The sequence below is a fragment of the Manacus candei genome, unplaced genomic scaffold (genome assembly GCF_025592945.1).
Source record: "Manacus candei isolate 608988 ecotype Guabito, Panama unplaced genomic scaffold, ASM2559294v1 h1tg000046l, whole genome shotgun sequence".
NCBI classification, from domain to species: domain Eukaryota; kingdom Metazoa; phylum Chordata; class Aves; order Passeriformes; family Pipridae; genus Manacus; species Manacus candei.
In genome coordinates, this window is record NW_026138094.1 from 14,821,641 (window position 1) to 14,837,349 (window position 15,709).

General features: G+C 44.9%; 1 protein-coding gene across 1 annotated transcript in view; it reads left to right on the plus strand.

The window, feature by feature from the left end:
* The first annotated feature begins 5,169 nt into the window (after positions 1 to 5,169).
* Positions 5,170 to 15,709, plus strand: part of MAP2K1 (mitogen-activated protein kinase kinase 1) — a 32,469-nt gene continuing 21,929 nt past the window's right edge. The window contains exon 1 of the mRNA XM_051796913.1: positions 5,170 to 5,513. Coding sequence (XP_051652873.1) covers positions 5,434 to 5,513 — 80 coding nt within the window. The 5' untranslated portion in view covers positions 5,170 to 5,433. The remainder of the gene's footprint in view (positions 5,514 to 15,709) is intronic.

Consider the following 15,709-nt stretch of genomic DNA (forward strand, 5'->3'; position numbering starts at 1 on the left):
CGCGTCTCGCGAGCTCTCGGGAGCGGCGGCTGAGGGGGTTTGGCGCCAAAATGCTGTGGGCGGGGCCGGGCGGCTGAGGGGCTCCAGGGGCGGGAGAGAGCGATCCTTCCCCGCTCCCTGTGGGATGTGCTGTGGAGTCACAGAGTGGGCTGGGGGGAAGGGACAGTGAGGGTGGTCACCCTCACTGCCGTGGGCAGGGATCCCTTGCACTAGACCAGGTTGCGTCAAGCCTTGTCCAACCTGGCGTTGGACACTTCCCATAGGGATGGGGAGGCCACAGCCTACCAGTAAATTCCACAAGCCTTATAGCCAAGAATTCCAGCCAGGACAGTCTCACAGCTCAACTGTCAATTCAGAGAACAAAGCAGGCACTTCACTACATAATTTCCATGAACAACCTCTCTCAGGGAGCTGAAATTAAGCATTAGGAACATGAAGACACCGTGTGGTTTGGAGAACACACACTACTATGTTACCTGACTGTGCCAAACCCGGGCAACAAGACAAAGTCCTGGGAAACTTCTCCTTGAACCAAGAACACTGCACAGAATCACATGGGAGATAAATGCAATTCCACAAGTCTCATGGCTCTGTGCACAGGTGAATGTCTGGGCTGACTCCGGGGCAGCCTCATAAAATTTGCAGTTAAAACAACATCTCCAAAAGATCCAAATTCCCCATAAACACAAAGGAGTCTGTTTTGGAAAAATACACTGCTTTGCAACTCCTGCTTATTTATAATCCTTGCAACACCTTTGAGATTCTTTATAAGTCACCCTTGTACTCAGGTGGGATATATGACTGCCCAAGGCACCTGCTCATTTCTAGCATGAATTTTAACATCTGGACATCACAGATTCCCAGATTGGGTTGGGTTGGAAGGGACCTTAAAGCCCATCTTGATCCACCCCCTGCCATGGGCAGGCTGTGAGGGCACATGGCCAGGGCATGTCCAGCACCCACAGCCCCCCCCCCGGCTCTCTGGAGCATCACCTCATTGGCAAAACCTGACAGGGATGAGGGTTAAATTTGAAGTATCAAATGTTGCAAAGCCCCACAATGAATCAGCCCCAGGGATGGGATTTAAAATAGTGCCTGTTGAGCCCTTTCTCACTTCCCAGAATCACAGGATTATTGAGGTTGGAAAAGCCCTCCCAGCCCATGGATCCACCCTGTGCCCGGTCTCCACCTTGTCCCCCAGCCCTGAGCACTGAGTGCCACATTTAGTCCTTCCTGGGACACCTCCAGGGATGGGGACTCCAAACCTCCCTGGGCAGCCCCTGCCAAGGCCTGACCACCCTTTCCATGGAGAAATTCCTCCTGATGTCCAACCTGAGCCTCCCCTGGCACAGCTTGAGGCTGTTCCCTCTCCTCCTGTCCCTTGTTCCCTGGGAGCTCCCCTCTCCTGTCAGAGAGTTTCAGAGCCAGAAGGTCCCCCCTGATCCCTCTTTTCTCCAGGCTGAGCCCCCCCAGCTCTCTCAGCCGCTCCTGCTGCTCCAGCCCCTTCCCAGCTCCGTTCCCTTCCCTGGACACGCTGCAGCCCCAGGACAGGGAGCGATCCCAAGCTCCTCTCCATCCAGATGTCAGCCAGAGCCTCCTGGTAATTTAAAACTGAACAGTCTGCAGTTGTCCAGGCTGGAATAAATATGCCGAGCCCTCGGGGATTTGGCAGCTGTGCACAGAAAATGCCATGTAAGGATTTGGGCTGCAGAAACAACAGGAGAGGCTCCAGGCTCCCGACTCCAACGCAGTGGGAGCTGTAAAATCCTTCTCATATTTTACATCCCAGTCCATAGAAGGGTATCTGGCTTAAATTACAGTCTCTTCATTCAAACAAAATTATACAAATTAATCAAAAATATTAACATGTTAAAGGAATTGGGTTTTTCCTCCTCTATAAATTCAAATTTGACATACAATGTTTCTGGTAATTTAATGTATTCCTTCTAGTACGACAAAATCAATTGTAGTTACTTTCTGGTTAAAATTATTTTAACAGTTAATGTTTAAAATGTGTATTCCCGATTGCAGCAGCATCTTTTACAGTCAAGAATACATTAAATATATGGAGAACACGTAATGGATTTTTTAGGATTGAATCCATTTGTCTGAACTTTTTAGATATGGCCAATTTCTTCAATCGACTGAGGCACTTGAAGTATGAAAATTAACACAAAGATTTAATAATAATAATCATAGATCAAATGCTGCTAATTTCCAGTGCAAAGCACTGTAATTGTGCCATATAAAATCACTGAAAATCACATGTCTGTGTGATGAGCTCTTTGCATTGAAATAATAGCCACTCTTTATACTAAAAAACCCTTACAAACAAAAAAAGCAGAAGATCACTCACAGTCTCTGCAGAGATACACTGTTATAAAACTGACCATATTTGTGCAACTTTGATGAATCGATATTTTTTGAAGAGTGTTTAATTAGAGACTGGGCTTGGTGATCTAAGTGGTTCTTTCCAGTCCTCTGTTCCTAATTAAATAAAAAGCAAATGCTGGCAGACATTGATTATTGGTTTTTCCTCAGGAAATGAATAACCAGCCACATGCTGATAAAATAATAAGTCAGGGAAATAAAAAACAAACAGAAAAAGCCCCAGCATACGTTGCTTCTGTTCTAGAAAACGCTTCTGGTTTCTAGTTTAGGTGACATGGAAATATTACTGTTTGTTTCTGTGTGGACTAATGTAATTCCATTAGAAAAGCTGCAGAAAATTTGCACCTTATTTTATATTTCAGTCTCATTTCCTGGTTTGTTACAAGTAATATATGGCAAAGCAAACCTGTCAGATGGATAATTGCCTGTTTCTGGGCTTGGAGGGGTTTATTCCTAAGGGAGCAGCATTTGCTCTGCAAAAAAAACCCTCTAAATATTATGTTGGCAAAGCTTTTCATGGGATAAACCCTCGGCACAACTGGTCCCATTGTAGCTGTGTTAGTGGGAAATCACATCTTAGGGATTAAGCAAATTTCAGCTATTGGGGGTTTATATTTATTTATATTTATATCTTGCTAATCTAATCTGAATTTTACGTTATACAGTCACCTTAAACATTAATTTAGTACATCACAAAGCATTTAAATTTTGTTCTGACCCACAGTGCTCCTGTTTCTTGAGGAAAACAAGGTGTTCAAGGCAGTCTCTCTGTCAGCCCCCTTTGACTAATTTTTGATCCTGTTGTCCGATTTTAATCAAATTCGAACCAGGCTTCTTAAATTCCATTGCTTTAAGGACTAATTATTTCCTTAACTCACTTTGCTAACCATTAAATAGATTAAGAAGTGTTAAATCTTACAAATAGAAGATTGTGTGTGCATGTTTTGGCAGTGGAATATGCAGTTTTATGTGGCAGTCGAGTCTGAAAAGTTGGGCTAATTTAGCTGCAATTAATCTATACAGTAATTGTGGTTTTCTTTTCAGACAAGAAATTAGAAAAAAAATTGTGTTTCCATAAGGGAAAAAAGTGGTAATGAAGACAAGTTTCTTTGTTCCACTTCTATTTACAGAGACAAATTACCTCTATTTTTCCAAGCAGTGGTGGAATCAATAAATCAGAAACTCTCCCTGCTCAGAAGCCTCTCACAGAAATTACACCACCACCTATTTTTAATTCATCTTTTCCTCTGTGATTCACCCTCAGAAACACCTGTTTGTGAAGAAAATGCAGTTCCTTCCACGGAGAACATTCAAATTCCCAAAACACGTGTTTTGTTTTGGCTGGGGAAATGTACTTAATTTTCGGTTGCAAACGCCCTGAGGTTAAATCTGTTTGTTTTACAGATGTTCAAACCAACCTACAACAGCACAGAATTGATTTCTTCGGTGGTATCAGCCCATACACACGTGAATTTATTTCTGTATTCAGTGAATCCAACATATTTTGCGTTTTGTGCTATGGGTCACAGGGATTTTAAAAGAGATTTTACTGAATTCAGTAATTTCTCAGCGCTTCCACAGCCCGATGTTCTCAGCGCAAGAATAAAGCGCTCCAGAGGAGGGAGCTCTCCCTTAATAGCTGGAATTGGATGGAGGGAACAGGTCTTTGAACGGCAAAGCTGTGAAAAGAGTAATTTAATCTAGAAATTTAAGATGTCAGGAACTATACAGCATTTTTGCATCATATGTTCATCATTTCAGTTAATGATTACTTTGATTAAAAACACAATTTTAATTTTAGAATTCAAACATGCAGAATTCAGACTGGTTCTTTATAGAAAGTATTTACAGTATAAATTTTGTTATGGAAGTTCCTCTGCACTTACTTTTTAACTTGTGTCTGAATCCACTCATGGCAGTATAAAACCTGTCCACAGCTGTAAAGAAGTTGTTCATTTAAGTGATGTATTCATATGTCTTGTATATCAAAAAGACTGGGTTGGCTTTGTTGATCCAAATATTCCATATCCCACCTCCCCTGAGATCTATAACTAAACAACAGGACCCTTACATTTAAATTCTCCCTCTTGGAAAGAGAACTGGTTTGGAGGAACAGCTGCCACTGACTGAAGTAAAAGGATATATTATTCTATGGTTCTATGATATTACAAGTCTCACGGCTCAGTGCACAGGTGAATGTCTGGGCTGACTCCGGGGCAGCCCCATAAAACTTGCAGTTAAAACATCTCCAAGAGATCCAAATTCCCTTTAAACGCAAAGGGGTCTGTTTTGGAAAAATACACTGCTTTGCAACTCCTGCTTATTTACAACACGTTCGAGGTTCTTTGTAAGTCACCCTTGTAGTTAGGTGGGATATATGACCTGCTCATTTCTAGCATGAATTTTAACATCTGAAGATCACAGATTTCCCAGACTGGGTTGGGTTGGAAACGACTTTAAAGACCAGCTCATTCCAGCCCTAATTCCATGGGCAGGGACACCTTCCACTATCCCAGGTTGCTCCAAGCCCCGTCCAAGCTGGCCTTGGACACTTGCAGGGATGGGGCAGCCACAGCTTCTCCGGGCAGGCTGTGCCAGGGCCTCCCGCCGCTCAAGGCAGGACTTTATTCCCCCATCGCGCCTCGCCCCGGCACAGGGCGCTGAGGGCGCTCTGAGGGCAGCGCTTCCCCGCGGCTTCACCTCGCGCCGTGCGCATGCGCCCTCCCCCCGCGCGTGCGCGGTGCGGTGGCGGTCGGCGCGCGCCGGCGCGGTCCCGGCCGGGCACATCCCGCTCCCGCTCCCGCTCCCGCTCCCGATCCCGCTCCGGCTCCCCAGCCCCATCCCGGGCAGTGCCGCCGCAGCCGCCGAGCGCTCGGAGCGGGCGCCGCGCTCCCACACCCGCACCCGCCGCCTCCCGCAAGCCCGCGGGGGCAGCGCCGGCCGAGGGACAGCCGGCGCGTTCCCCGGCGCAGGAAGTGGCCGGTCCCGCCCGGAGCGGGGCCGCGGCCGCCCCGCCCGCCCCCGCGCCCCGCGCGCCGCAAGATGCCGAAGAAGAAGCCCGGGCCGATCCAGCTGAACCCCGCTCCCGATGGATCCGCCGTGAACGGCACCAGCTCTGCCGAGTGAGTGTGGCCGGGGGGCGCGGGCCGGGCGCGGGGCGGGCTGCGGGGCTGCCCGGCACTGCCCGCGTTACCCCGGGAACATCCCGGTTATCCATCCCGATCCCCGCGGGGTACCCCCTGCGCGGTACCCGCTCGGAGCCTCCGCTGCCGACTGAAGGGATGGTGCTGTCGGCCATAAACAAACTTCTGTCACATACGCGAGGTGGAAAAAAAAAACCGGTGGGAAAACAGAGGGAAACTTGAATAACTCTCCTCTCCTAGTCCCTGATGGTGTCTGCTCAATTCTTAGCTTATATAATTACCCAGTGAGCGCCAAATTACACGTTTCCAGCAGCATATTTCATCAACGCGCGTGTGGGAGAAATTACATTGGAAACCGCAGATTTGTAGAGAAGGTGTTTTTGTTTTGGTTTCCCTCTGTCCTTGGCGTTAAACCAAACAATCGCGAGTTGCAGTAAATCTGTTTTTCGGTGATTAACATGTGCTGGGGACGGCAGGGAGAGTGCGTGTGTGTGGAGGGGGAAAAGCCTCTGAGCTCTGCTGGGTGTGATACAAACATGACGCTGTAAATGTGGGAAGGTCTGAGCTGATCGTGGGGACGCTTCTGCGGGAGAAAATACCCAATATTGGACTGCTACATGTTGCTGATGAACCTCTGTTACATGTTGCCTGTGGGTGAGCGGGATGGGCTCAGTCGTGCAGATAAAGCTCCAGCACCCGAGGTGTTGTGGAAGGTTTTAGTTTGGGGTTAACAGGTCGGCGTTCACACCTTGATTTTTAGACTGAGGTGTTGGGCTGGCTCTTCACTGAGCCGTGAAACAAAGCTGTGGCTTAGAGGAGCAGATTCCTGTCCCTGTATGGTCAGTTCGGTGTCCTCTGGGATGTGTAAACTGAGCTCCGATGTGCTGAGGTACCACCCTGACGGAGGGACGGGAGGCAGGATTGCAGGGAGATGTACAAGTCCAGGGCTTTAAAGTGCACTGCAAGTGTCGTTGCTCATTTTCAGGCAGGCTCAGAGCTCATTAAACCACCCAAACGTCTGAAAAAAAAAACCCCGACCAAAACCAACCCAACCACAACAGAAATGTAACCCCAAAAACGAGCCAACACCCCCCAAAAAATAAAAAATTCAGCATCTAGCAGCTCCAGCTGTGACCTTTCTAGCAAACTCTTTTGATGATTAACTGAGAGATGAGCTGTTTAAAAACTGTTCTTTGGCAGGAGTTGCTGATTGTATCTAAGCATTATGATCTGAATATTATGCAGCTTTTGTTCTGGATTGACAGGGGGAAAATACTGATATTTTATGCTTGCCTGTGTAGCATTTTCCAGTTGATTTTCTTCAAGGCAGTTGGGGATGTGTTGATTTAGTCTTCAGGGATCCCTTTGCATACCAGTTTTGTTCTACAGAATAAATCTGATAAGCCAGTCACTTGCTGATTGTGGTACCTGAGGTTAATCACCTCGCTGGCAATATATTAAATACCCTATCTCTTCCCTCAAGGAGTGTCATTAATTTTAAATTGCATTTCCATGTCTGATACTCATTTACCTGTTGGAAACCTTTGGAGACACACGGGAGTGTTGAGTCTTGTTTGCACAGATGAGCTGTCCTGCCTCATTTTCTGCTCAGTGTGTTGATCTGGCTGGGGGGGGTGTGTGTCTCCCAGACTTCTTTGTCATATGGAAGCTCTTATAGGCTTTTGCCAGGCTTAGGGATGTCCTGTATTGTTAAAAGAAGTAGCTTAGTGAAAGTAAATTCGGCAGCCACTTGTCCTATAAACAGCCAGGATTAATCAATCCTGGAAATATCCCCTCATCCTGCTAATATTAAACCCTCACCGGGAAAGATCTCAAACAGCAAGGAACAGTTGCATGAGAATTTGAAAATGTCGTTGGGATTAAGTTGAAAACAGTTTTGTTTTTCGTTTCCTTCATGTGTGAGGTTGTTTATTTTTCCCCCCCTCTCCTGCTCTGTGCTTTCCCCCTGAATTCCACAGTGGAGGTGTTTGTGCACCGTCCAGCGTTCCAAGTATTCCGTGCATCCCCACGCTGCTGTACTAACACTTCCTAAAGCTCTGTGCCTGCTTCCCTGGAATTTTGGCTGTGTGAGAGCCTCCTTTGCTTCCCCCATGTGCAAACCTGTCCTTTTGCAAACGCTTCCCTGCTCCTCGGGGCCGAGAAAGAATGGGAAGAGCTCGAATGACTTGGCTGAGGGACAGGAGGATTCCGAGCGAGGCGATGAAATTCCTGCCTGGGAGCGAGCGAAGCACCCAAATCTCCCGGAGGAAGGAAGTTATTCAGGCCCAAAGGCAATGTTGGCACAAGCCCAAAGGGATGTGGATGTGCTTCAGCCAGGGTAGTTCCACACTGGAATTTAGAGGCTGTCACAGGGGGAAGGTTCTGTAACTCATTAACGCTTTTAGGAATGAACCCGTCTGATCCTGGGACTTCCTGGCACAAAGGAAGGGGAAAGGGAGGAAATGAAAGCAGGGCCTGGATGATTCAGGATGTCCTGCTTTCCATTTGTGTCCTGTCCTCTCTCTCGTCCTTATTTGGTGATGGGGACTCCTTGCCTGGAGTCAGACAAACTCACAGGGCTGTGAGAAGTGGGCAGGAGGCCTGGGTCTCATGTACGTGACTTTGTCCTCATTTTTATTTCCTTTTCTCTCTTTTCTCTCTTTTTAAAAAAAATTTTCCTGGCAAGGTAGTATAAAGGAGAGTTAGGGACACTTACAATTTAAATATACATTTAATGAATAAATTTAATATATATATATATATGAGGAATATAGAATAATATAATACAATATGATATACAATAATATAGTATGTAATAATATATAATATAATATATGAGGAATATATATCTATATACACACATATATATGCACACACATTTAATATGCAATATATAATATAAACGTATGCACTATATAATATAAATGTATACAACATATAATATGCATTTAATATGTATTCACACACACACATTTAATGAATACACAATTTAATGAAAATTTCCTGATGTTTTTCTCTGGCAACAGATTTTATTTGTTAAAAACTAAATTAAGCTATTTAAACTAATACATTAAATAAACTGTTTAAACTGATATATCCAACTAAAAACAAAGTTAAACTGTTTGTGCAGGATGTTGTGGTTTTCTCTGGGGCCTTCCAAATCCCTGGCTCTGCCCTGTTGGACAGTGGAGACAACTTCAAGAGAGGTTTTCCTGTGCCTTGAGCTTCCCTTCTGGTTTTTGACACTTCCCACAGTGAGAGCTGGACTTTGCTGCTGCTCCCGAGCCCTGTGTTCCTTCAGCTCATCAAAAGCCAAGCTGACACTGCCCAGCTGCAGCTTTAATTTCATTCTGGTACTTCTGAGAGCTGCACGTTTATAATTGTGCAGAGATTCTGCACAGGACACAGGGGGAAAAAAAACAACCAACCAAACCTGAAAGAAAATTGATCGAAGGAATAGTGTTTGGGCTGAACGAGCTGGGATGGTTTAGGGTCTAAATAACCAAAAAACAAACAAAACCCAGAACAAATCTCCACTTTATGTTCCTTTCAAACTTCTGGCTCCCTGTGGCTTTGAACATCTGGCAGTTGTCACCCAATTCTTGTTTCTCTAAAGCCAAACCAGCCCCAGAAGTTGAAGTAGAAACTCTGGAAAGAGACAGGTTTTGGGGTGATGCCACTTTCTGTATTGCAACAGGTTTTTTTGTTCACACGAAAAGAAAGATATTTGTGTTATTTGTGTCAATCTTTAATTGCATCTTTAAAAGAAAAAAAAAAGCCAAAGGGAAGGGTCATATTTACAACAAGAAATCTGATATAAAATGCCAGGGAAGATAAGTACAAGTAGGTTTTGAGCTTGCTGTGCATAGGCCACTAAATGCCAGATAAGGAAGCCTTAAATAAGATTTTATATCTTAAATCAGATTTTATATTGAGGTACATAATTTAGGTGTTTGTTTTGGTTTTGTTTGTTTATTTTTTTTGCTTGTTTTTGCTGTTTATTCTGGTTAAAATGCATTTAAAGAAGCCCCTGAATGGCTGGTGGGACCTCTGAGTGCAACTGCCTGGGTTTGATGGGCAAAGAAAAGCTTGGGGATTGTGCAGAACTGGTTTGAACTTCAATTTGCATCGAAATTTGCAAAAAAAAGCAGTTGCTTTCTAACTGTGCATCCTGCAGTCCTCGTGTTTTTCAGTATCTTTTCCAAGAGAACTTCAATTTGGGCTTTGTGGGAGTAGGAGGGACACTCATGTCCCCTCAGCTGGGGGGTTTCTGGTTTGGTTTTTGTGGTCTTTAAGGTTCCACTGGGGGCTTTTTCCCAGTGGATCTCGTTCCAAGAGGATTTGTCCTCCATGGAGTGATTTTTTTTGGTCAGTTTTCTTGGATGTGAGCTGAGATGAAATAAAAAGCAGCTTTTCAGGGTTGTTAATTTTAGTGGTTGCTGGGTCACTTCTGCCTTGCTTCAGAGGGAAATTTTTGCTTCAGGGGGGATTTTTTCTTTGCTGTTATTTGATTTTTTTCTCCCCGTGGAATTCCTTGGATTTCAGGGGAGCCCTTTGTGCCTGTGTGGAGTGTTCTGGAGGATTAAACCCTGGAATTTTATGACTGCTCTGCCTGGATTGCAGTTGCATTCAATATGTACATAGAATTACTGCAAGCTTGTAAATATTTAAGAAAAAATTAGAAACTTTCTCTTTTTTTAATCCCCTCCTCGTGAAGGATTAGCCAAGCTTCCAAATACATGTGGTATGAGAGATATTTTGGATTAAAATATACTCCTGCACAGCTTTCTCTTTTAATGTGCATGAGCCCTCACTGAATTAGAACCAGCATTTTAATGTTACTTAAGTAAACTAATAGAACACGTGATCTCTTCTAATAAAATAATGAAAAGTGAGAGCCTGCAGCACTTCCCTGGCTTCTTGTATTATTTCTGGATGAGTGTGCTGAGAAAAACAAGTGTACACCACTAGGACAGGAACTAGTGCAAGTGGCACGTTGACCTGGGCTGGTTTAGGCAGGTTTTAGGTGGCAATTATGGATGTAGGGAAGATTTTAAGGCATTTAATACTGTCTTGTTATGTTCTGACAGTCATATTTAAGCATGGTGATGGTAATGGAGGAATATTTTAGTTATTATGTTGTGTATTTATTTTTATTTTAAATTGGTTCAGGAGAGTTTAAATAAAAACCGGGCGTAAAAACGAATGTTGGGGAGGGAAGTGCAGCTGTAATTGTGGATCCAGCTGCTTTTCTGGTCCCTGGAGCTGATTCTGCAGATAGTCAGAGGTGTGATTTCACAATGGAGGTTGTGCAAGATCCTGCTCCTTCTGCAAAGTCCTGTCCCCTCCTTGCTGGAGCTGCTTTTCTGGCACCAGCTCTCCCTGAGTCAGACGGGGATGCTCCTGGCTCAGGACTCACCCTCCAGAGAAGCCCAGATGGATTTTTGGGGGTCTGTCCTCTTGTTCTCACAGCAGCATTGGTGGATTTATCCAGGGAAATAATCCTGCTGGAATTGGGCTGTATTTTGAGTTAATTTTTCAGTGGGTTCCTTGGGAATGACTGGAATGGCTCAGGGCAGGACAAGGCAGAGCCACCTCCTCTGGCAGGAGCCCAGGCCTTTGCAGGATGAAGTGACTGTACATTCCCAGCCTGAGAGACACTGCTGAGAAATATGGAAATTCAGTAATTACAACCATTTCTGAGCAGCACATCTTTTAATTGAATAGTCTCAAGTCTTTGTCTCAAGAGGAAGGAATTACCTGTGAGACCTTCCAGTATTATCTATAGCCAAAAAAAAAGGGTTTAGCTTGTCCCTCTCAACCCCAACATGTAGTTGAATTATTTATGGGTAAAACAACAGTGCTGCTGTTGTTAACCTGGGAAAAGGGTCTTTGCTTTAGCACTGATTTAAAAAAACAAACATGAAAATTGTGGGGAATTTGCACGAGACAGGACATACATCAGCCAGTTATTAGAGTGGGTTTTGACTAAATATTTCAGTGTGTACAGGAGAAACGTTCTGCAATTACCTGAGGGAGGAATTTTATGTTCTCTGTTATAAACCTTTAGGTAGTTTGTTCCCTTTAAATTCTTAAATTCTAAATTTTCCAGTTAGAAAGCCCCTCCTGCTTTTTTTTTTGCATGTTACCCCTTTTACAGCTGCATGTGTTCTCCCCCCATTGCCCTGGGGGTTGACTGGGCTTTTTACTGTGGAAATTCCTCTTCCAAAACACAAAAATGTCTCTTGGAGGAAGCAACATTTGCTGGCAACACCGTTTTCCAGGTGTCTGTATATTTGGGGATCAGGTTCTTTCTTCCAAAGACTTTTTAATTTCTTCCCCTTTTTTTTTTTTTTTTTGAGGAAGCAATGGATTTCTTTCTCTGTGCCTTGCTAGAAATTAGTAATCAGATGATTCCTGCTTTGATATGTGTTCAATATTACTCAGACAAAATCTTGATTACACTTTGGAACAAATGCACGAGGCTTCCTGCCAGTTGGTGCCCACGGGAACTGAACAACTGGGAAAGGCTAATTCAGTGCTCAGCATCTCTTGGCAAACAGCTGGTTGAGGAGCCCTTGGCATCCTGAGTCTTGTCTGAGCAAAAGGGGAGTGGATTCCAGCAGAACTCCTCCCTCCTGGCAGCTGGGGACCTGCACTGAGCCTCCCCACAGGAATCCAGCAGCAGGAAGGATCCAGTGGTGTCCAGGACTGGGCAAGGGATGCAAAAGGAATAAGGGTGGAAGCAGATTATTTTACTGAGAACTGGGATGGAGGTATTCCAGCAGTGTGGGATTCTTTGGATGAACGAGTATCTTCTTCAAAAATCTCCTTATGGCTCTTTGAAACAAACCCTTGAAACTTCCTGGCAACTCTTCTTTCTTCCTCCCAGTGTTTTGGACAGCTCAGCATTGTTCTCTGCTTTTCCAGAACTTTTTTTCTTTTTTTCAGCGTGGTGGGAAGATGAGTCAGCAGGTTACAGAATACATTATTTTGGGAGAAAATGTTCTGTCTGGATGTAGATGTGTGTGCCTTTACATGTGAATGTTTCTGTGTGTACTGGGACAGAGTTGAGTGAAAGGTATTAATTCCTTCCACTCCAAGGCTGTGCTGAGGGATGTTCTGTGTTATGCAATCCATCCTTTTAAAACACAGGCAAGGATCTAAACCAGCCATCCCTGGCTTTCTCAGAATCCCAGTTATGGGGTCTTTTTGGTGTTTTCTTTAGCCCATCCTGGCAGTTTCCTTTCCCAGTCCCAGGTCTGGGGACTGTGGCTCTGGATGGAGTTTGTTCTGCTCCCAGCTCAGCCCTTGCACAGGGGAGGCTCAGTTCTAATCCTGGCCTTGAAAACTGATCCTGTAACTTCATCTCTTTTATTATTGTCGTGTCTCTCAAAGGCTGTGTAACTACCACAGGAGAGAGCTGGGGAGGTAATGTTACCCTTGCTGCTGAATGTATTTATCCTTTGGTCCTGTCGCTATATTTGACTCCGAGTTCAGAGACATAAAATGATGGAAGTGCAGGGATTGGGTGAATACCTTGTGTCAGCTCTTAATCAGGATTTATAATTCTGTGTATCCTCAGAGCTGTGTTTTAAATTCCTGAGAAGTTCATTTTTCAGTCCATAAGGAAATGTTGATTGCCCCATGGTTCCTTTTATCCTGATGATTTCCAGTGCTGGCTGGGAAAAAATCCGTGGTGAAAGAGAGATGGAAAACTTGCATTTCTGGTTCTGGAGATTTGGCTCCTGAATTTCTTAACTTGAGATGACCAAATTGATTCGGGGCAAACCTTGAATGCAATGCTCCAGCAAGTCCTGAGGAAGCCTTTTAACTCAGGAAAAAAACCCCACCCCCCTGGTTGCATTGTTAAACACAGGGCTCTGTGTGCCAAGGGGGTGCCCAAGCCTTGCTGGCACCTCCTGCTGCCACCCAGGATAAAGGGCTGCAGTTCCAAGGGATGGCTGGGAACAGCTGCAAAAAAACCTGGTGGGAAGAGGCACCCAGGGCATGAATGTGACATTTGTGCCACTCTGGGCCACTGCTGGCATTGGGGACTTTACTCCCTGGTGAGCTTTGTCTTCAATTCACATGTGTTATTTGGCTTAGTTAAGGAAAAACAGTCCAAAATATTTCATGGAGTAGTGGTTAGGCCAAAGAAAAAGAGAGGGAGGCTTAAAGCAAAGATTCTTCCCCAGCAGCTCAGCCTGGAAGGAGTTTTTGAAGCTCGGATGTCGTGTTGGTTGGAGACTCAACAGGAGACTTGAAGTTGTGTCATGTATTTTGTTCTTTAAAATACACGCCTTCAGCTTTAGAAAAATGTGGATTTCCATTGAATTAGGGCAGCAGGAGACTCTTTTGGGCAGAGCAGTGCTTTTCTAACAGTTTTGTTTTGCATGCCTTTTACTAAGAAATAGATGTTAATCAAGTGTCTGACTCTGGCGGGGCCGTTCTCTTCTCTGCTGGTGTTAAACCTCACGCTGTGCCCAGCTGAGTCTGTGCAGGGTGGAACTGGATGGTGGGTTAGATATTGGATATCAGGAAAAAATTCTTTACTATGAGGGTGGGGAGGCCCTGGCACAGGTTGCCCAGAGAAGTTGTGGATGCCTCATCCCTGGAAAGTGTCCAAGGCCAGGCTGGATGGGGCTTGGAGCAACCTGGGCTGGTGGAAGATGTCCCTGCCCATGGCAGGGGGTGGATCAAGATGGGCTTTAAGGTCCCTTCCAACCCAACCCAGTCTGGGAATCTGTGTTCAGATGTTAAAATTCATGCTAGAAATGAGCAGGTGCCTTGGACAGTCGTATATCCCACCTGAGTACAAGAGTAATTTATAAAGAACCTCAAACATGTTGTAAGGATTGTAAATAAGCAGGAGTTGCAAAGCAGTGTATTTTTCCAAAACAGACTCCTTTTCCAAAACAGACTCCTGCATTTATGGGGAATTTGGATCTTGATCTTTTGGAGATGTTGTTTTAACTGCAAGTTTTATGAGGCTGCCCCGGAGTCAGCCCAGACATTCACCTGTGCACTGAGCCATGAGACTTGTGGAATTCCATTTATCTCCCCTGTGATTCTGTGCAGTGTTCTTGGTTCAAGGAGAAGTTTCCCAGGACTTTGTCTTGTTGCCCGGGTTTGGCACAGTCACGTAACATAGTAGTGTGTGTTCTCCAAACCACACGGTGTCTTCATGTTCCTAATGCTTAATTTCAGCTCCCTGAGAGAGGATGTTCATGGAAATTATGTAGTGAAGTGCCTGCTTTGTTCTCTGAATTGACAGTTGTGTGGGCTTGGGGAAAGCATTACTGTCACTGTTCTGGAAAACAACCCCCAAGCCTGTATCCTCATGCGACAGGAGATCTGAAAGTGAAAGTACTTCTTGATGCTTTCACTCACTGCTAATTGTTCAGCTTGTAAAACTGATAGTAATGGCTTGGAACAGATATTTGACAAATTACTGTTAAAAACTGTCAGGTTTTTTTTTCCTCCCCAGCACCACATTTTTCTTCTCTCTCTCTCAACTAGACTTTATAGCTGAGTTACTGCTTTGCTATAGCCTTTAGGGTTGAGTGTGTGATTAACTTATCACTAATAGGAATTAAAAAAAAAAAACCTGTTAGGGATGGAGTATTATATGAATTAAGGATTTATTTTCTGGTTTTTTTAATGCCATTCTGTACCAGCAGACTAAAGGCAGCATTTCTCTTCTCGTTGCTGGTTCAAAGAGAGCAAATATGCTCTAACACATTGGTGTGTCTCCTCCAGGAGTGTTTTCCTCGGTGCTGAGGTGGCTGTCCCCAAAATCAGGAACTGAGAAACCTCCTCTTGGCCTTCTGCCCGTGTTTGTGTGCAGGGTGAGGTTTGCTCATGATCCCAACTCCCTCCCCTGTCCCTGCAGTGCCCGTGTGGGACGTGCACGTTTACAGTGGTCAGAAATCAGGGGGGTTTGGTGCTTAAAAAGAAAACCTGAAAAAAAATCTACAATCAAACTTAAAGGGACCAGTATGATGGGCTCAAAAAGTGACCTGGTAGAGGGTTGGTGTTTGTGACACGCCTTGTCCATCCAGGAGTTTGTGGATAAGACCCCGTGCACCTCTGGGACGCAGAGGATGGGATGGTCAGAGCAGGACTAACTCCAGGTCTTGCTCTGCATTTACTGCCTCTTGCTGGTTTTGCTA